The sequence below is a fragment of the Budorcas taxicolor genome, chromosome 17, assembly GCF_023091745.1.
Source record: "Budorcas taxicolor isolate Tak-1 chromosome 17, Takin1.1, whole genome shotgun sequence".
In the NCBI taxonomy this organism is placed as follows: Eukaryota; Metazoa; Chordata; class Mammalia; order Artiodactyla; family Bovidae; genus Budorcas; species Budorcas taxicolor.
The window spans coordinates 12,377,914-12,395,014 of NC_068926.1; the positions used below are offsets into that span (position 1 = coordinate 12,377,914).

Below are 17,101 nucleotides of genomic sequence, written 5' to 3' on the forward strand. Positions count from 1 at the left end.
TTCTTGGAATGACACTGCCTAAGCTGAGTCGCTAAAATAAATGGGGGAGTTCCTGGGTCGAGGAAGACAGAGAGGCATTCCAGGCCAAAGAGCAAAGAGGTCAGAAACAGCATGAGTGCAGAGATTCACAAGTGATTTGCTGCTGTCAGAAGATCAATTTTGAAGCATAAATGAGATGGATGGAGACATGTTCATGGAGGGCTTTGCACTTCATGCTGAGGAACTGGAAATTCCCCTTTAAGTCAAGGGATACGCATGTCTTTATATATCAATTAAAAACTCTCTATTTGCCTGGAACTTTAGTCAGCTGTATCACCAATGGCTATCGGAGCCCACTGCATGGTGAAAGATTTCAAATCCATCATCACTGTCAGGAAAACAGCTAAGAAGATGGCCTGCAGCATCTTTGGATACCTAAGATATCTCATCACTGTCATCACCATCATTTTATAAAATGTGGGAGTATAGTCAATCCACAGAAAATATATTGCTTGGATTGGGTTAAAAGAACAGGATGGAGTGGTAGTATGGCAGTTTGATCTGATGAGTCATAGTTGATACTTATTTTACTTCGACTTCCGAGTCTTTTTCCTTCTGATGTTCCACGTGTTTTTTGTAATGCTGGAGAAAAACTGTTAGTGATCCTAGTGTAAGATTGGCAAAAGGCCCTGAAAAGAAAAAAAAATTGAAAGAAGAGGAATCCAAATGGGAATACCTCATTCATTTACTAAAAATAGAAGCTGGTTCTAAGCATAAGATAGAGTCCAGAAATAAACATTGTGGGAAAGGTGCATTTTTATAGAAAGGAAGGCAGAGTTCCCTATTGATCTCCCCACAACTCATTTGTTTGTTCATTTTTACTTATTTTTCTCCACACATAAAACTTTTCCTGAATCATCCATAGTGGGATTCCAGGAAGCTGCGTTAAATATGTTACTATAGTTTCCCTTTGTCATCTGTGATGTTTTATTTAGCCAAATCTTTATTTTTTTTCCTCTGCTCCCTGTACAACACAGAAGACCATATGCCATTGTCCCTGCCAGGGAGCAGAGGTTCCCCTGGTCTGTAGCTGTGTCTGTGTTGATGCCACAGAGGAGCAGTGGTCCAGTGCCATCTTTTATTGATAAGGCCAGCAAAGGAGAAATCTAATGAAATTATCAAAGCTTTGAATTAATTATGAACTTGAATAGGAGAGCTAAGCTCTCTGGAGCCAAGGATCTCATTACCCATGCACTCTCATTGCATTCTCTTCTGGAGCAGAAGGCATTTTCAGCTACATCTCTTAGCTTGGCTTTGGACCTTATTCAAACTTGGCTAAACTGACATCCTCTTCTTACTACAATGTGGCTGCTAATGTCCGTGATGATTAATTTAATTTAATTCTGCTCTGGATATACAGGAAATGTCAATGGGTTTTCTCTACCCCTCCTTCTGCCTTTTATTATTTTTTCTTTCTCTCCTTTTCTCCCCCATCATATTGGATATCATACGAGTTTTTATCGTTTTGGAGTCACATGAGAAGCTCTCAGAAATTCAGGTATAGCTTCATGGAATATAGTGATTGATTTAAAGCTAAGAACTTTAGTGTATCTGCTATGTATTCCCGGGATATTTAGGTAAGCACAAAGTCAAATATTTCTTCTTCAAATTTTGAACACCAAATAGAAGTTTTTCTTGCCTGTTTCTACTTTAGAGTTAATGGTGTAGCAGTAACTTCCATGAGCTTAACAACTGCTCACATTTCTGATGTGTGTCGTGTGGGAACTGCAGATCTCACTTTATGAGTGTGGCTCCTAGGACTTTCGCTTTCTGATGAAGAGTAGTTCATGTCTGTTTGCTGTACAGTTCTGGTATTCCTTTTCCAATAATTTGAATTTTCTTTCTTTCTTTTCTTTCTTCCTTCCTTTCTTTCCTTTTGCTTTTTTCTTTCTTTTTTTTTGGGGGGGGGTGAATAAATCAACCCGTGATTGTTTTAAGTCTCAAGTAGCAAAAATCAATAACAACAAGGCTTTGATTTGCTATTGGTGATGATTCTTTAGTACTGTCATATAGGTTCAAAGCATCTCATGGCAAGCCTTTTTTGCTTACTTTTGAGACCCATTATTTATGAATTCCTAAGCTGCAGTTCATCTATCTTAGTAAACGACAGGCCATTGGCAATTATTGTAAACGGTGACTAACTTTGCTTTACAGAGTCAGTGTTTTAAGGTTTTGAATATTGAGGGGATGGGAGAATGATAGTTTTTGCTTTTCCTTTTCCTATTTACTTTCAGTGAGTTTTTTCCCCCCATTTATTTTCTCTATAGGCAGCTGCAATATTTAACTCAGCCTTTGGAAGTTTTTTGGTAAGTAAACATTATTTAATTTGTCTTTTATAACTTTTGTTGTGATGTTTATATGAAAGATTTAGTGAAAATCAGACATTATTTTTTTTTAATTTGGTTAAATATAAAATATTGAATCCTGTCATGTATTATTCTCCACACTGTAAAAAAAATTAGTTAATAAATAAAAGAAATGTTCTCTGACAATATAATTTGGAGGCTTGGGTTTAATATTCTATTTAATGGATTCAAGGAATCAATTAAAATACTATGTGTCTCCTTATAGAGGTTATGTCAATATATTGATCATTTAATGAGGTCTTTTAGATTATTATTATTTTGTATCAGTGGGACTGAGGACTTTGAAAAGGAAACATGACCCAGCTGGTCAGAAAGGGAATGCTACTTTACTTGTGGACATGTCATTTATTTTGTACATTTCACTGTCAAAGAAGCTACTGTCTTAGATACTTCTGAGAAATCTATGTGAAAATTTGAAATGAGGAAATAACTAATGAGTAATCTGCAAGAAAATACAGTATTTTTGACATGTGAACTATAAATTGTATATAAAAAGATTAAAATAGTTCATTTTTCATAAGTAGAACTATTGTAACTATAAGGACAGTCCTATTTTAGCATTTTTAAATCATTATCTCTGAAACAGATGATATAACAAAGACTTGGTTTGTGTTATGGAAGACTGAGAAAGAAGCTGAGTTTTCTGTCAGTTGAGGGTTTTATTTATACCCTCCCTAAAACTTTGCTCAAAATTCATGAAAACAAATTAGAATGTTGTATTTTTAGATATATAGCTCACTAGTAGGTATGTGGGGCCGTGATTTACAAAAAATTGAGAATGGAATCAGTGAGGGAGATAAACTGGCTCATGAGTCTAGGCAAAATATCAGTTACCTCTGTTTAAAATGTTCTTTATGTCACTTGTTATTTCATGGTTTTGAATGTAGTTGAAGCTTTGAAACTTGCTGCTCCACGGTGTTAATTCCGCATGGTGCTGTGTAACTTGTAATGTCCCAGTGTTACAGAGTTTGTAGCGATGGACCTTCTGCGAAATACATGCTTAGATTCTACCTTATTTTTAAAGAAGTGGTAATGTTATTCTCCATGGTGTATTCTTATTATCGGGTTTTAGAAGAGAGATAAGAGAGTCTGCTTAATGAAAATGATCTCTGGAGCCACTTATTTTAGACTCCGTAATGTTTTGTGGTCATTATTTCACATACCCAAGTATTATTTTCTGAATGTTGTCACAATTGATAACATACTGTCTGTAAGATATGTCCTTGTTGGAAGCCAGTTTTTTTTAATATGGTTGGGTTCATATATATCCACTATTAAAACATGCTTTCTTAAGCTGGATCCCTTACTCTTTAAAATGCCTAGTGTAAGTGAGAAAATAACTTTGAGGCAATTGTCTGAGTAACTAAAGCAAAATACAGTCCCTCAGTTGGAGGACAAGCTCACTGAGTACAGTTTGAGCTGTGCATTGACTGGATAAACAATAAATATATCATGATATTTGTTCTACCAGGCCGAATTCTTTCATAAAATCCAATGAAGTCAAACTTGTTCTAGGGATTCTTTTGGATTTCTGTTATGCTCTTTCATTTTTAAAAAGTCATGCATTCTCACTCCTTAGTCTTTTTGCTCTTTTTCATCTCTTCACCTTTCTACTGATGAGTCAATCAGAAGTATTTATTGATCTCTTACACACAGAGGTAGCTTTCTGAAGCTGTAGAGTTGCAAAAACATATGACATCATCCCACTCTTCTATGAAGGTAACACAGAAAAAGAAATACAAAAAGCTAAGAAATCAAACAAAAGATATTACTAGATGATATATGATTGCCAGATATGAACTCTGGGTTGAAAGGTTGGACAGAAACAGTTTTGCTGTTGGACCTTGAAATGTGATAAGACTTAGCTAGTAAAGAAGAAAGGAGAGGAAAAGATGTGAGCAGTGGCAGAGAGGCAGAATTGATTCCATTTTTTTCCTTTCCTTCCTTTTTCTTTCCCAAAGCTGAAAATTACCAGAAGGGTTGAGAATAAAAGTTAGGATTGTTTGAGATGTTTTGTTCCAGTGTTATAAGAGAAATAATTCTATTTTTACTTCTTTGTTCTCCTCTAAAGCTATGAACAAACCTTATGAACTGTATGCAAGTCTGAACTAAATCAGTTAGAACTTAAATCAATTAGTTAGATTCAGCTTATTTACCTGAAAAAAAGATAATAATGACTTGGACAAGATAAAAGTTTGTTTCTCTATTATGTAAAATTTGGAAGGAGGCTGGCCAAGTGTGGTATGGGAGCTTCATGGTCAGAAAGAGCTTTCTCCTCCAGGACCCATAGCCTCATGGTCCAAGATAGCTGCTGGAGCTCCAGCCTGAATAGCAAGGGCTTTACCTTGGGAAAGCGTGAAAGAGCTCTCCTGAAACCTAAGTCTGCTTTCTTTAAACAGCATTCCCAGAATTCCAACACCATACTTGCAGTAATATCTTATTGTAGAACTTAGCCTTATGGTCCTACCTAGCCACTGGAGAGGCTGGGACATTGTGGCAATTTGCTAAGGGCTATAAATTGGATTTCTTTAACTAAGAAAAAAGAATGTACAAGAGACAGCTTGTCCTTTCTGCAAAAGAGCAGTGTACACAATTGTCAGTGTTTCAATTAAGAGATTAAGCTCCGTTGAATAATATGAGATGGCTTCAGGGAGAAGTTGGTGCTTGAGTTGGGCTTGGGAAAAGGACTTATTTCAGAGGCAGAAAATTTCAAACTATAACCTTCATGTTTTATTTTGTTACTCCTAAAGGGTGGTATTTGTTAGAGTGGTTTTTAGAATATTTTCTTCCATATGAAAACCATCCATCTATCCTTAAAATTTAAGATTATGGATAGTAGCATGGATTCTTGAGTTAGACGATCTGGATTTTGAATCCTTACTTGACTGAATGCTATTCTAACCACAGAACCTTCTCTATGTATAAAATGAGGTAATGATAAACTGTACAGTTGAGGTAAGGATTAAATGGGATAATCTATATAGAATGCTTGAATGATGTAGTAGAAATAACTGGTCTAGGTTTTGTCCAAGTTCTACCATGGATTGTTGGTGCACGACCATGGACATTCATAAAATGAAGAAACAGGTTATCTGTGACCAAGTCCTATAATTCTGAAATACTGATTCAGTGACTGTTCTCTGGTTTTAAGTGACTATTTCTTTTGTATTTGCAACATAGAGTCTGAGAAGGCTGTTTCCTTCAGATTACATTAAAACTTTGAATGAAAGGCTTTTATAAGATGAATTATTGAAGAAAGAACTCTTTGGGCATCCTTGTTGATTATCAGATATTGTGTATACATGCTTAGAAGCTCATCATGTCTGACCCTATAGACTGTAGCCCACGAGGCTTCCCTGTCCATGGGATTTTCCAGGCAAGAATACTGGAGAGGGCAGCCATTCCCTTCTCTAGGGGATTTTCCTGACCCAGGGATTGAACTGGCATCTCCTGTGTCTCCTGCATTGCAGGCAGATTCTTTATCTACTGAGCCATCAGGGAAGCCCTTCAGACATCTAGATACACCAAATAAACTACTATACATGTTATTATAGCTAGTCTAATAATGTCCCAGGTCTAATTAAAACACTGTTTTTAAAGAACTAATTGTTACAGAAAACTTTGTTTTTAAAATGTAGCTAGGCTGGTAATAACTAATGATAGATGAATTCAATTTACATAAATTTCAGACCAAGAGAATATTTTAAAATTGTGCCACAGAGGATTGCTTTAAGTTGAGAAATTAATGTTATTATCTACTCCCCTCATTTAAATTGTTTGGTTTACAATAATTGTGGAGCATAATAAGTGTACTGAGATTTCCCTCTTGATAAGACTTTAATAAAATATGATAGTTAACCACCCTGAATAATGAAAATGTTATGAAATTTTATATGTATATATGTAAATATATTTCTTTGTCAAGCCATGTATTTCAAGTCCAACCATTTCATATATTACTTCCTCTTCAAAAGAAGGATTAAAAAAAGTAGATTCAGATATTGGCAAGTTTTTGAAAAATTCCAGTTAAAGAATCATTTCTTTAAAAGAGTCGGCTGTATTGAAAAAAAAGATCACGTGATTTGTTAAACCGTTAGCATTTTTGGTTTGGAGGCTACTTTCAGTGTTTCCATGTCTTTAAGGATTAAAAGTTAAAGTTTAAAATGAAAAAGTAGAAGTCTTTCTTTTTAGATCCCTCAGTCTATTTTATTATTTTTGGTAGCTCCTAATCTTAAAGGGAAATGCTGCTGTTGCTGCTGCTGCTGCTGCTAAGCCACTTCAGTCGTGTCTGACTCTGTGTGACCCCATTAACAGCAACCCACCAGGCTCTTCCATCCCTGGGATTCTCCAGGCAAGAACATTGGAGTGGGTTGCCATTTCCTTCTCCAGTGCATGCATGCTTGCTAAGTAGCTTCAGTCGTGTCCGACTCTGTGCGACCCCATGGACAGCAGCCCACCAGGCTCCTCCGTCCGCGGGATTCTCTAGGCAGGAATACTGGAGTGGGTTGCCATTTCCTTCTCCAAAGGGAAGCCCTAGTGAGTAACAAAGTCAATATGCCAAACTGAGTTTCTAACAAGTATGTTATACAACATTATAGCAATTCATGGCAACATGAATGTAAGGAGTTCTGAAATAGCAGCAAAGAGTCCAAAGCAAAATTAAGTCACTTTTGTAAATTGATAACACCTAGTCTAATAAAGATCTTTAAGAATCACTATGTAATTTCTAAATCTCATTTAAAATATCAGGAAATAGGTTTCTTTTACATAATTCTCCTTTGAAATAGCCGTTGCTGTAACCAGCAGAAGCTATTCTAAGACGAATAATTGTATTTCTTTTTATGGCTAGACCATGGGTTAAAAGAAACTGCTTACCTTGAGCTAAAGAACTAACCAGCACATATTCTTCTTCCCTTACCCAACTGTTCTGTCTTCCCTCTTTGCTTTGGTCATTGGCTATGATTGCCCATCCATGTAGGAAAATTTAAGAATTAACTGATACTGTCATTATAGTTGCCTAAAGTCTCTTGAGAAATCTATATGCAGGTCAGGAAGCAACAGTTAGAACTGGACATGGAACAACAGTCTGGTTTCAAATAGGAAAAGGAGTACGTCAAGGCTGTATATTGTCACCCTGCTTATTTAACTTCTATGCAGAGTACATCATGAGAAATGCTGGGCTGGAAGAAGCACAAGCTGGAATCAAGATTGCCGGGAGAAATATAAAGAACCTCAGATATGCAGATGACACCACCCTTATGGCAGAAAGTGAAGAGGAACTAAAAAGCCTCTTGATGAGAGTGAAAGAGGAGAGTGAGAAAGTTGGCTTAAAGCTCAACATTTAGAAAACGAAGATCATGGCATCTGGTCCCGTCACTTCATGGGAAATAGATGGGGAAACAGTGGAAACAGTGTCAGACTTTATTTTGGGGGGGCTCCAAAATCACTGCAGATGGTGATTGCAGCCATGAAATTAAGACACTTACTCCTTGGAAGAAAAGTTATGACCAACCTAGATAGTGTATTCGAAAGCAGAGACATTACTTTGCCGACTAAGGTTCGTCTAGTCAAGGCTATGGTTTTTCCTGTGGTCATGTATGGATGTGAGAGTTGGACTGTGAAGAAGGCTGAGTGCCAAAGAATTGATGCTTTTGAACTGTGGTGTTGGAGAAGACTCTTGAGAGTCCCTTGGACTGCAAGGAGATCCAACCAATCCATTCTGAAGAAGATCAGCCCTGGGATTTCTTTGGAAGGAATGATGCTAAAGCTGAAACTCCAGTCCTTTGGCCACCTCATGAGAAGAGTTGACTCATTGGAAAAGTCTCTGATGCTGGGAGGGATTGGGGGCAGGAGGAGAAGGGGACGACCGAGGATGAGATGGCTGGATGGCATCACTGACTCGATGGACATGAGTCTGAGTGAACTCCGGGAGTTGGTGATGGACAGGGAGGCCTGGCGTGCTGCGATTCATGGGGTTGCAGAGAGTCGGACACGACTGATCGACTGAACTGAACTGAACTGAACTGAACTGAAAGAAGAAAAGTCTCAAACATAAATGCTGTGTTTTAATAACATGTAATACATGTTTATCACCTTTATTTTTCCTTTCTTGTACAAAAATGTGCTCAGCCACACACCAAATGATTAGAGAGGAAGCACATTAACTTTGTTACTCATTGAGTGCTGTGTAACACTGCTTTTTAAAAATCAAATCAAGATCCTCAACTATTAATGAAGAAGGTTAAGAGTGGTACCATACAAGACTTAATTGTTAACTTGGTTTTCCTTTCGCCTAAATCTAGGATGTCGATTTTTAACTTAGTTTATGTTTATGGAATACTCATTTTGTGCAATACTGAAAACTATGGCTGATTTTTTCCCTTCATTTTTTTATAAAATCTTAAGCAACCCAAGTCATTCAGTTGAGATCTTAGTTTCTCCGCAAAAATTCATGACTTGTTTATAATGCATGATACTGAATAATGCAAGCAACTGAATTTTTGAGCAATATTCAGTACTACCTTCAGTTCAGTTCAGTCACTCAGTCCTGTCCAACCCTTTGCAGCTCCATGGACTGCAGCGCGCCCGGCTTCCCTGTCCATCACCAACTCCCAGAGCTTGCCCAAACTCATGTCCATTGACATGATGACGCCATCCAACCATCCCATCCTCTGTCGTCCCCTTCTCCTCCTGCTTTCAATCTTTCCCAGCATCAGGGTCTTTTCCAATGAATCAGTTCTTCTCATCAGGTGGCCAAAGTATTAGAGTTTCAGCCTCAGCATCAGACCTTCCCATGTGTGTTCAGGACTGATCTCCTTTAGGATGGACTGGTTTGGTCTCCTTGCAGTCCAAGGGACTCTTGAGAGTCTTCTCCAATGCCACAGTTCAAAAGCATCAATACTTCAGTGCTCAGCTTTCTTTATGGTCCAACTCTCACATCCATACATGACTACTGGATGTAAGTACTACCTTACAGGATGCTATTTCAAGTTTATCATTTTATTCCTAAGGACTTGATAAGACCCATCCTGGGCTTTAAAATAGCTTATGAACTGTATTTAGACAATAGGAAGCTGGTTTCTACCTTTATAAAACAGAATCCATTATGATGCTATATGTTTCATTTTTTACCTCCTTGAGTAAATGGACACAATGAAGCTGGATTGCTGAGGCTAGACTGCTTTCTCTTTAAAAAGTACCATTGGTTCAATTAGCAGTAATGCACAAAATGGGGAAAATAACATATAAAATTAACCCATATGTACTCGGAGTCAATTAGACCCAAGGAACTTTTCTAGATACTGAAGCAAATAAATAAAACATAAATATGTGAAAAATAAGTAACGATAAATTAAGACAAGAAGGAAGACACGAATTGCTTTCAAGACAATGTTTTCCAAGTTTCAGGTACCTTTATGACTTCACATGTCAGCATGTTATTTGTATTATCCATTAAATAAAACTGACTTTTAAAATTTAACTGTATTTTAAAGCAAAAATCTACATCAGCTCGGCAAATAGAAACTAATCTTGATGTGGACAGAGAACAGCTGTTAGGAATTTGTACTCCACTGCCTACACAAGACTATGAGTCCAATGGTCTGTTCTGCTTTTGATAAGAAGTAAAATTAGCATCAGTACCAAACCAAGAACTGTCTCTTCCTGCAATCGGAATGACTGAAAAAGATCTTTTATAAAGAAAGCTTTATCACTAATTCTCTGTGCGTTAAGTCGTCTCGCTCTGACTTCCACTTTGAGCAACACTCTTCTAAGACCGTGGAAGCACGGCTCTCCAGGGTCATTTCTCAATCATCTCAGCAAAGAGGTGACTTAAAACCATCTGGGGAGGTCAGATGAGGAAATGAGCAGAATCAGGGGCTCTGGCAACATGACCATGTTCGTGTTTCTCTCATTATAGTATTTTCTACCTGACACTTCTCTAGAAAAGCAGTATGCCTGTGTGCCAAGCATGTCTGTCTATAGAGGTAAACGTACGCTATATTGCTTGAGTAAGGAAAACCCCGTGAGAGGTGTGTTTGCATTTGTTTCTCAAACAAACTTTTATCTGAAGTACAGTCATTGTAAATAAAAAATGGTCTCTGTTACTTCATAAAAATGTATAGAATCCTTACCTACTCCATTATGGCGGTATAATGCTCTACGCCGTCTGACAGGACTTGTGTAGCAAGTAAATGCATTAGTCACAGTGACCATTTTTCTTGCAAATTTGTGACATAGATTTAATTATAGGAATGACCAGCAACTTACAAATCTAATTTTGGTGGAGGCTGAGGCAACTTTTTTTTTTTTTTCTTAATAATGATGGATTTTTTTTAAAGCAATGATTTCATTACTATTTAAAGAAATCTACTGGGGTAGAACTAGCCAATTTACTGAAGTTATTTTATTACCCTTTAACAAAGCCATGTACTTTCATTTTTATTTTTATTAATTATTAAAATGTCACCATTTCCAAACTGGAAAAGTATTTGCTGCTATATAGATTTAGGTAAATGTAAATAAATATAAATTGGGTGGGAGATGGACAGGATATTAGTAAAAGGCCCTTGAGAAACAGGATCTTAGTAATTGGTTAAAAGCAGGACTATCTCCTTGGTTTGAATTCAGCCTAACTACAGAACTGTTTAGTCCATAGCCATTAGTAAGAGATACCCACTAGCTATGAATACTAAATGATGCTAATCTGGTAGATGGTTCTCATTCCTTTGCTTCTGTTTCTCTGAGCTAAAAATTTACCATGATTAACTTGGCTATTAGTTATTAAGCTAATATTTGGGGGATCTGTGGATGATAGTGCGGCGAGTCGAACAGTTAAGTTTCCTGTCTTCATCAGCATTACAGATTCTTAAGGTGAGAACATCAAGTCCCAAAACAGGGCAAGGGGGCAAGGTAGTGCTTTTCCAGTCTTCATATACCTCTTTCACTCAGATCTCACTGCCTTGCCACAACAAATCTGCATGGGCAAAGCAGCAGAGGCCATCTGAGGATGCATGAACTGTTTAAACTTGCGGATTCTACCAACTGAAAAGAAACTTCTCTTTAACAACTGGTCTTTAGGATGACAGCAAAGTTACATATCTAAGCTCCATTGTGGACTCAGGTTTCCAAGTAAGCATTTAGCACTTTTAGAAATCAGTGTGTTGTTAGAAATGGTAGAATGTCATTTGGAATTAAGAAATCAAACTTTTTTTAAAGCTCAATTCACTGCATGTCATTGTGTGACCTTATATCAGTTTTATTAATGCAAATTAATAAGTAGGGGACTTCCTACTGTGTGCTAGGCTCTGGACTACGTTTTAGAACTAACTAAATTGATCTAACTAAATGCACTGTCTTGGCATCAAGAAGTGTAAAATTCTTGGATTTAAATGGCATTGTAGTGTGTTTCTCAAGGCAACCTGATTTTTAATCACCCCTAAATGATAATTTTGCCCCATGGAGTTTAAAGACCACTTATTTTAACTATAAAACTTCAAATAGAAGATTAGCACTTCCAAATACTAAAAAAAAAAGCTTTTTTTTTTGTTGTTGTTTTTTAATTGCAGCTCCAAAGAACACTGGATCTTGTTTGGTTATCTGCCAATGGAGGTGTTTAAAAAAAATAGCATATCAGATTCTAGATTCAGTTTGTAAGTGTATCAGAAGCTGACTTAGAAAAGTACCTTACAATATATAACTTATTATGTGGGAACATTGTGTTAAAAACTAACTTCTTAAAAACTATTATAATTGTAGTATAGTTAGCCCTCAGTATCCTCACCTTCCACATCCAAAAATTCAACCAAATGAGATAAAAAAAATATTCAGGGAAAAAAATAATGATTCCAGGAAGTTCCAAAAACAAAAACAAATTTGCTGTATCAGCAACTATTTACATAACATTTACATTGTAACCAGGATTTTATGTAATCTAGATATGCATTGGGTTTCCCTCATAGCTCAGTTGGTAAATAATCTGCCTGCAATGCAGGAGACCCGGGTTGGATTCTTGGGTCTGGAAAATCCCCTGGAGAAGGAAATGGCAACCCACTCTAGTATTCTTGCCTGGAGAATTCCACGGATAGAGGAGCCTGGCAGGCTACAGTCCATGGGGTCGCAAGAGTCGGATACGCCTTAGCAACTAGAGAGACAGAGAGGATATACATAGGGTACAGGCAAATTCTACATCATTTTCTAGAAGGGACTCGAGTGTCTGTGGATTTTAGCATCCATGGGGTGTCTGGAACCAACTCCCTGCGGATACTGAGGGATGACTGCATATGTTTAATATATGAGCTCACCAAATCATTTTCCAAGTGATTATACCATTTTATATTTCTACTAGGAATGCTTGAGGAATCTAGTTGCTTTATTTGCTGGCCAGATCCCCCAGAGAAGGGAATGGCTACCCTCTCCAGTATTCTTGCCTAGGAAATTCCATGGACAGAGCCTCCTGGGCAACAGTCCATGCCGTCACAAAGAACTGGACATGACTGAGTGACTAACACTTTAACTTTTTACAGGTGTTTAGTGGTATATCATTTTAGCTTTAATTTGTATTTCCCTAGTGGCAAATGATGTTGGATAATTTTTTCTGTGCTTGTTTGCCACCTGTGGGGCTTCCCAGGTGGCGCTAGTGATAAAGAACCCGTGTGCCAGTGCAGGAGACATGAGAGAGAACGGTTCGATCCCTGGGTCGGGAAGGTCCCCTGGAGGAGGGCATGGCAACCCACTCCAGTATTCTTGCCTGGAGAATCCCATGGACAGAGAAGCCTGTTGGGCTACAGTCCATAGGGTCGAACAGAGTTGGACACGACTGAAGTGACTTAGCCTGCACACATTACCAGATACATCTGGTATCTGTGAAGATATATCACAGATATATCTGTGGTATACATCTGTGAAGATACATCTGTGTATCTTCTTGAGCATGTCTGTTCAAATCTCTTGTCCATTTTTTTATGGGGTTGTTTTCTTCTAATTGGATTGTGAATTTTTAAATATGTTTTTAACATTAGTATTTATCAGATATATATTTTGCAAGTGTTTCCAGTCTATGGCTCGTCGTTTCATTTTCTTAACAGTGTCTTTCAAAGAGCAGAAGTTTTAAATTTTAATTAAATCCATTTATTTTTCTTTTATGCCTCATGGTTTTTGTGTTCTCTAAGAAATTCTTGTTTAGCTCAAAATCAAAAAATTCTTTGTCTATGTTTTCTTCTAGATGATTTATAACTTTTGCTTTTTACATTTGAGGTCTATGATTCATTTTGAGTTAATGTTCGTATATGATGCTGTATGTGATTTGGGATTCATCATTTTGTATATGATTGTAGAAGTTTAAAGTTCTGTCTAAGTTTATATCTGTCAGATGTGTCCGCCTTTCTCTTTATGGATTTTTCCATAGTCTTTATACTTATAAAGCCCTTTCCTAGTCACAGTGTCAGATAAAATTTCACATTTTTCATATTTGTTTTTGGCTTTATAGTCAAAATGCGTATATATGTTTAAAAGTAAAGCTTGTTGTTTCAGGGTTCAATAAATACAAATAACAGTTTGAAAGTATTTTACCTGATTAAGATACCATCGGTTAAAGGGGTCAGTTTCTGATGTTACTGTCCCTACCGTTGTTTTTTCCCCATGTAGGTCCATCTTTGTACGGATACTCTCATATCTACATAGTGACATATATGCTTGTCCCTGAAAATAATTAAATCAGCATTCATGACTGTTAAAAATTATTTCTCTGTCTTAGGATATTACCCATGACATTAATATAATTACCTAAGATAAAAATTTTTTTTTTGAAGTATAAATTGGAGATGTACATAGCAGAGTGATTGAAAATTATAGAAACCTCCTTTTGATCTCTATCAATTTAATTTGCAAATATTCAGACCCATTAACAGCAAAATGTTTCTACTTGGAGGATTGTTGAGTAGGGTGAATAGCTCTCTTAGAGTTTTAAATAATAGAAGACTTTAAAGAAATAAATATGATTTTAAAAAAAACCTTGATCAATTTGATTTTAACTTTTCAATTGAACAGGCTATAGTCATCAGGGAAAAAGAATCTCTTCTTGATAAGAACATGACTCCTGGAAATTAAAGGCAACATGTCACAGATCTCCAGACTCATGAGATGAATATTGATTCACATTTTACATGTCCACTGATGGTCATACTCTGAGTTTACAGTTTATACATCTTCATTTTCAAGAATCACATACTTGTTTACTTTTCCTGGGTAGTTTTTTTCTGTGATGTTTCTAGTAAGTAGGGTACTTAAATTAAAGACGCCCACTGTGTTTATAGTTTTACTCTAACAGGGCTTGGTCTAGTGGTCAGTATTTGTGGTTTCGTGCTTTTTACTACTCAGGCAATAATCTTACAAGTAATTATTTTCTAAAGTGTTTCTAGGTTTTCACTTGAAAGCTTGTGTTCTTTTTATCTGTTCACTTAGGAGGGATAATGTTTAACATTACTGTGCTTCTGGTTATTCTCAGGAGCCCAGGCGATGCAGCTTATCCTCTTTCTCGCCATCCTCTGTCACCGTAAGACGAGCTGTCTTTGCGTACTGCTTTCATACGCCATCCCCACGCCTCAGTGCCGTCAGTGGCTCTTAACTGCCCCCCACCCAGCTGGCCGTTCTGGAGTTCGCTCAGTGCAACCCCACGCTCTCTCTCTGGCCTCCTCTTTCATTCCCATATTAACTGTTGATTCACTCTTCTCCTCCCTCTCCTCTAAGCATCTGGGGCTCCCACCTTTGCTTACGCTATTCTCATCCTTTCTGTATCTTATCCATCTCTCAAAAGCTATCTGACCCTTCCAGCAAGTTCTCTAACTTTTCTTTTATGGTTATTTAGCTCTTGGGATTTAGCTTTTATGGAATTTAGCTCTTGGGACTTTCCATCTATATTGTAACTGGTTGATATAGTTACAGTTAAAATTCTGACCTTGTGCCCACCTGTTACTTTTCCTGTGGTCCTGTTCTTACTATTTTTTCTAAAATACTTCTCTTCTAATGGATACATTTGTTTATTATTTTTATTGTCTGTCTCCACTTATTGAAATAAAAGCTCCATGAAGGCAGGTATTTTTGGGGGGTGCTTTGGTTCACTTCTCTGCCCATAGCACTTGTACCTGGAACTTGGTAAGCACTTTAAAAATATTTGTCAAATGAATAAATAGAAATCATTCAATGAATGTTATTTTAACCTCTCTTCTTCATGTATCTAAAATTTTAAAATATATATATTATACACTTAAATGCATGCTCATTATTACAGTTACATGTTAAGTTAGTTTGACAAAAATTCCAATATCACTTTAATCGCTTATCCACCAAATTGTTCTTACTTATATTAACATGGTTTTAAATTGTTAGCTTTTAGTCTCAATAAAACATATGCTATAGCCATAGAAATCTGTGTTGTTTTACATTCACAGTATTGGTTCAGAATGCAGAAGCAAACTCATTCCCACATCTAAATTTGATATTGGATAATTTGTAAGATTTTCTAAAATAACTCCCTGTGAGTAGATTAGGGAAGATTGTCTCTATTTAATAGATTACCAACCCATATGCTATTATCATTCAAATAATTTATTTTAACTATCAGAAACTCTTCCATGAAAAATTGCTATTTGATTACTATATATATAAGAGCTGGAGATTTATATATAAGAGAATAGAATAAGTGATTGCCATCTCATAGGTTTTAAAAGAATTGTACTGTTGGTATTAAGGAAAATGATTTTATCATTAAAGTTTATCCTTTAAGAACTTGTTAAATGTATAATTAAATTGACAAGTGAGAATTAAATTTCTAGACAATGCTGAAAAAAATTGTGTAATATCCCAGAGAAGAAGTAAAAATACAAGGAAGCATGAAAAATGGAGGAACCAGTTCAATGGTATATAAAAATGAGATCAAGTCTGTATCTGAGAGGCAATAGAAGTACTTAGGAAATAGAAATAGCCAAAAAAGGAAAAAGAAGGAAAGAAAGCCAAGGTGATGATGAGGAAGCAGATAGCTTGAACTTGTAATATAATATTATAGCAAGTGAAAGCTAGTGCAATCCTTCTTCAGACGCATCATGTTACGGCCATCTGCACTTGATCTTGGTAGGTTCGTGATTCGGAATATTGCTTTGACGTTGGTTTTATAACTTGCTAACTGAGATATAGAAAATCACGAAGGTGTGCCTGGCTAGAGGAGCTTTAGAGAGTGAGTTATACCTCTATATAATGGAGAAAAGGAGAGAATTTTAGGATACTAAAGGAAGAGATATATATTTAATCAGACATGATTTTTTCATGAGAGCTGATTCCATTTTCTTATGATAATGTAAAAAATACATTTGTGCCATTTATGTTTGTTATAGTATCCTAATAAGCCATTTAGAATTCCTAATCAATGTCTGCTGAGGTATGCAAATTTGGAGCAGGACAGAGATTTTTAGTGTTTTTCAATAAATAAAATCAGCAATAGGGAAAATTATTTCTTCTTTACTGTCGTCCACCCCCCCACCCCCCACCAACATGTAGACTTATATGTTACTTTTTCTGCTCTTCATTAACGTCTAAATACTTCTTTAAAGAGGAAAAAATGAGTAGAAATAATGAAAAGCATTAGAGATATGTATGTAAAGGCTTCCTGCTTTTTTTCCTTTAATTCATAGGTGTTTTCCTTCAAA

The 17,101-nt window shown here is 36.5% G+C and overlaps 1 protein-coding gene across 1 annotated transcript in view; it reads left to right on the forward strand.

The window, feature by feature from the left end:
- Window positions 1-17,101, forward strand: part of SLC10A7 (solute carrier family 10 member 7) — a 303,023-nt gene that overhangs the window by 95,728 nt on the left and 190,194 nt on the right. Inside the window, exon 5 of the mRNA XM_052654844.1 lies at window positions 2,307-2,345. Coding sequence (XP_052510804.1) covers window positions 2,307-2,345 — 39 coding nt within the window. The remainder of the gene's footprint in view (window positions 1-2,306; window positions 2,346-17,101) is intronic.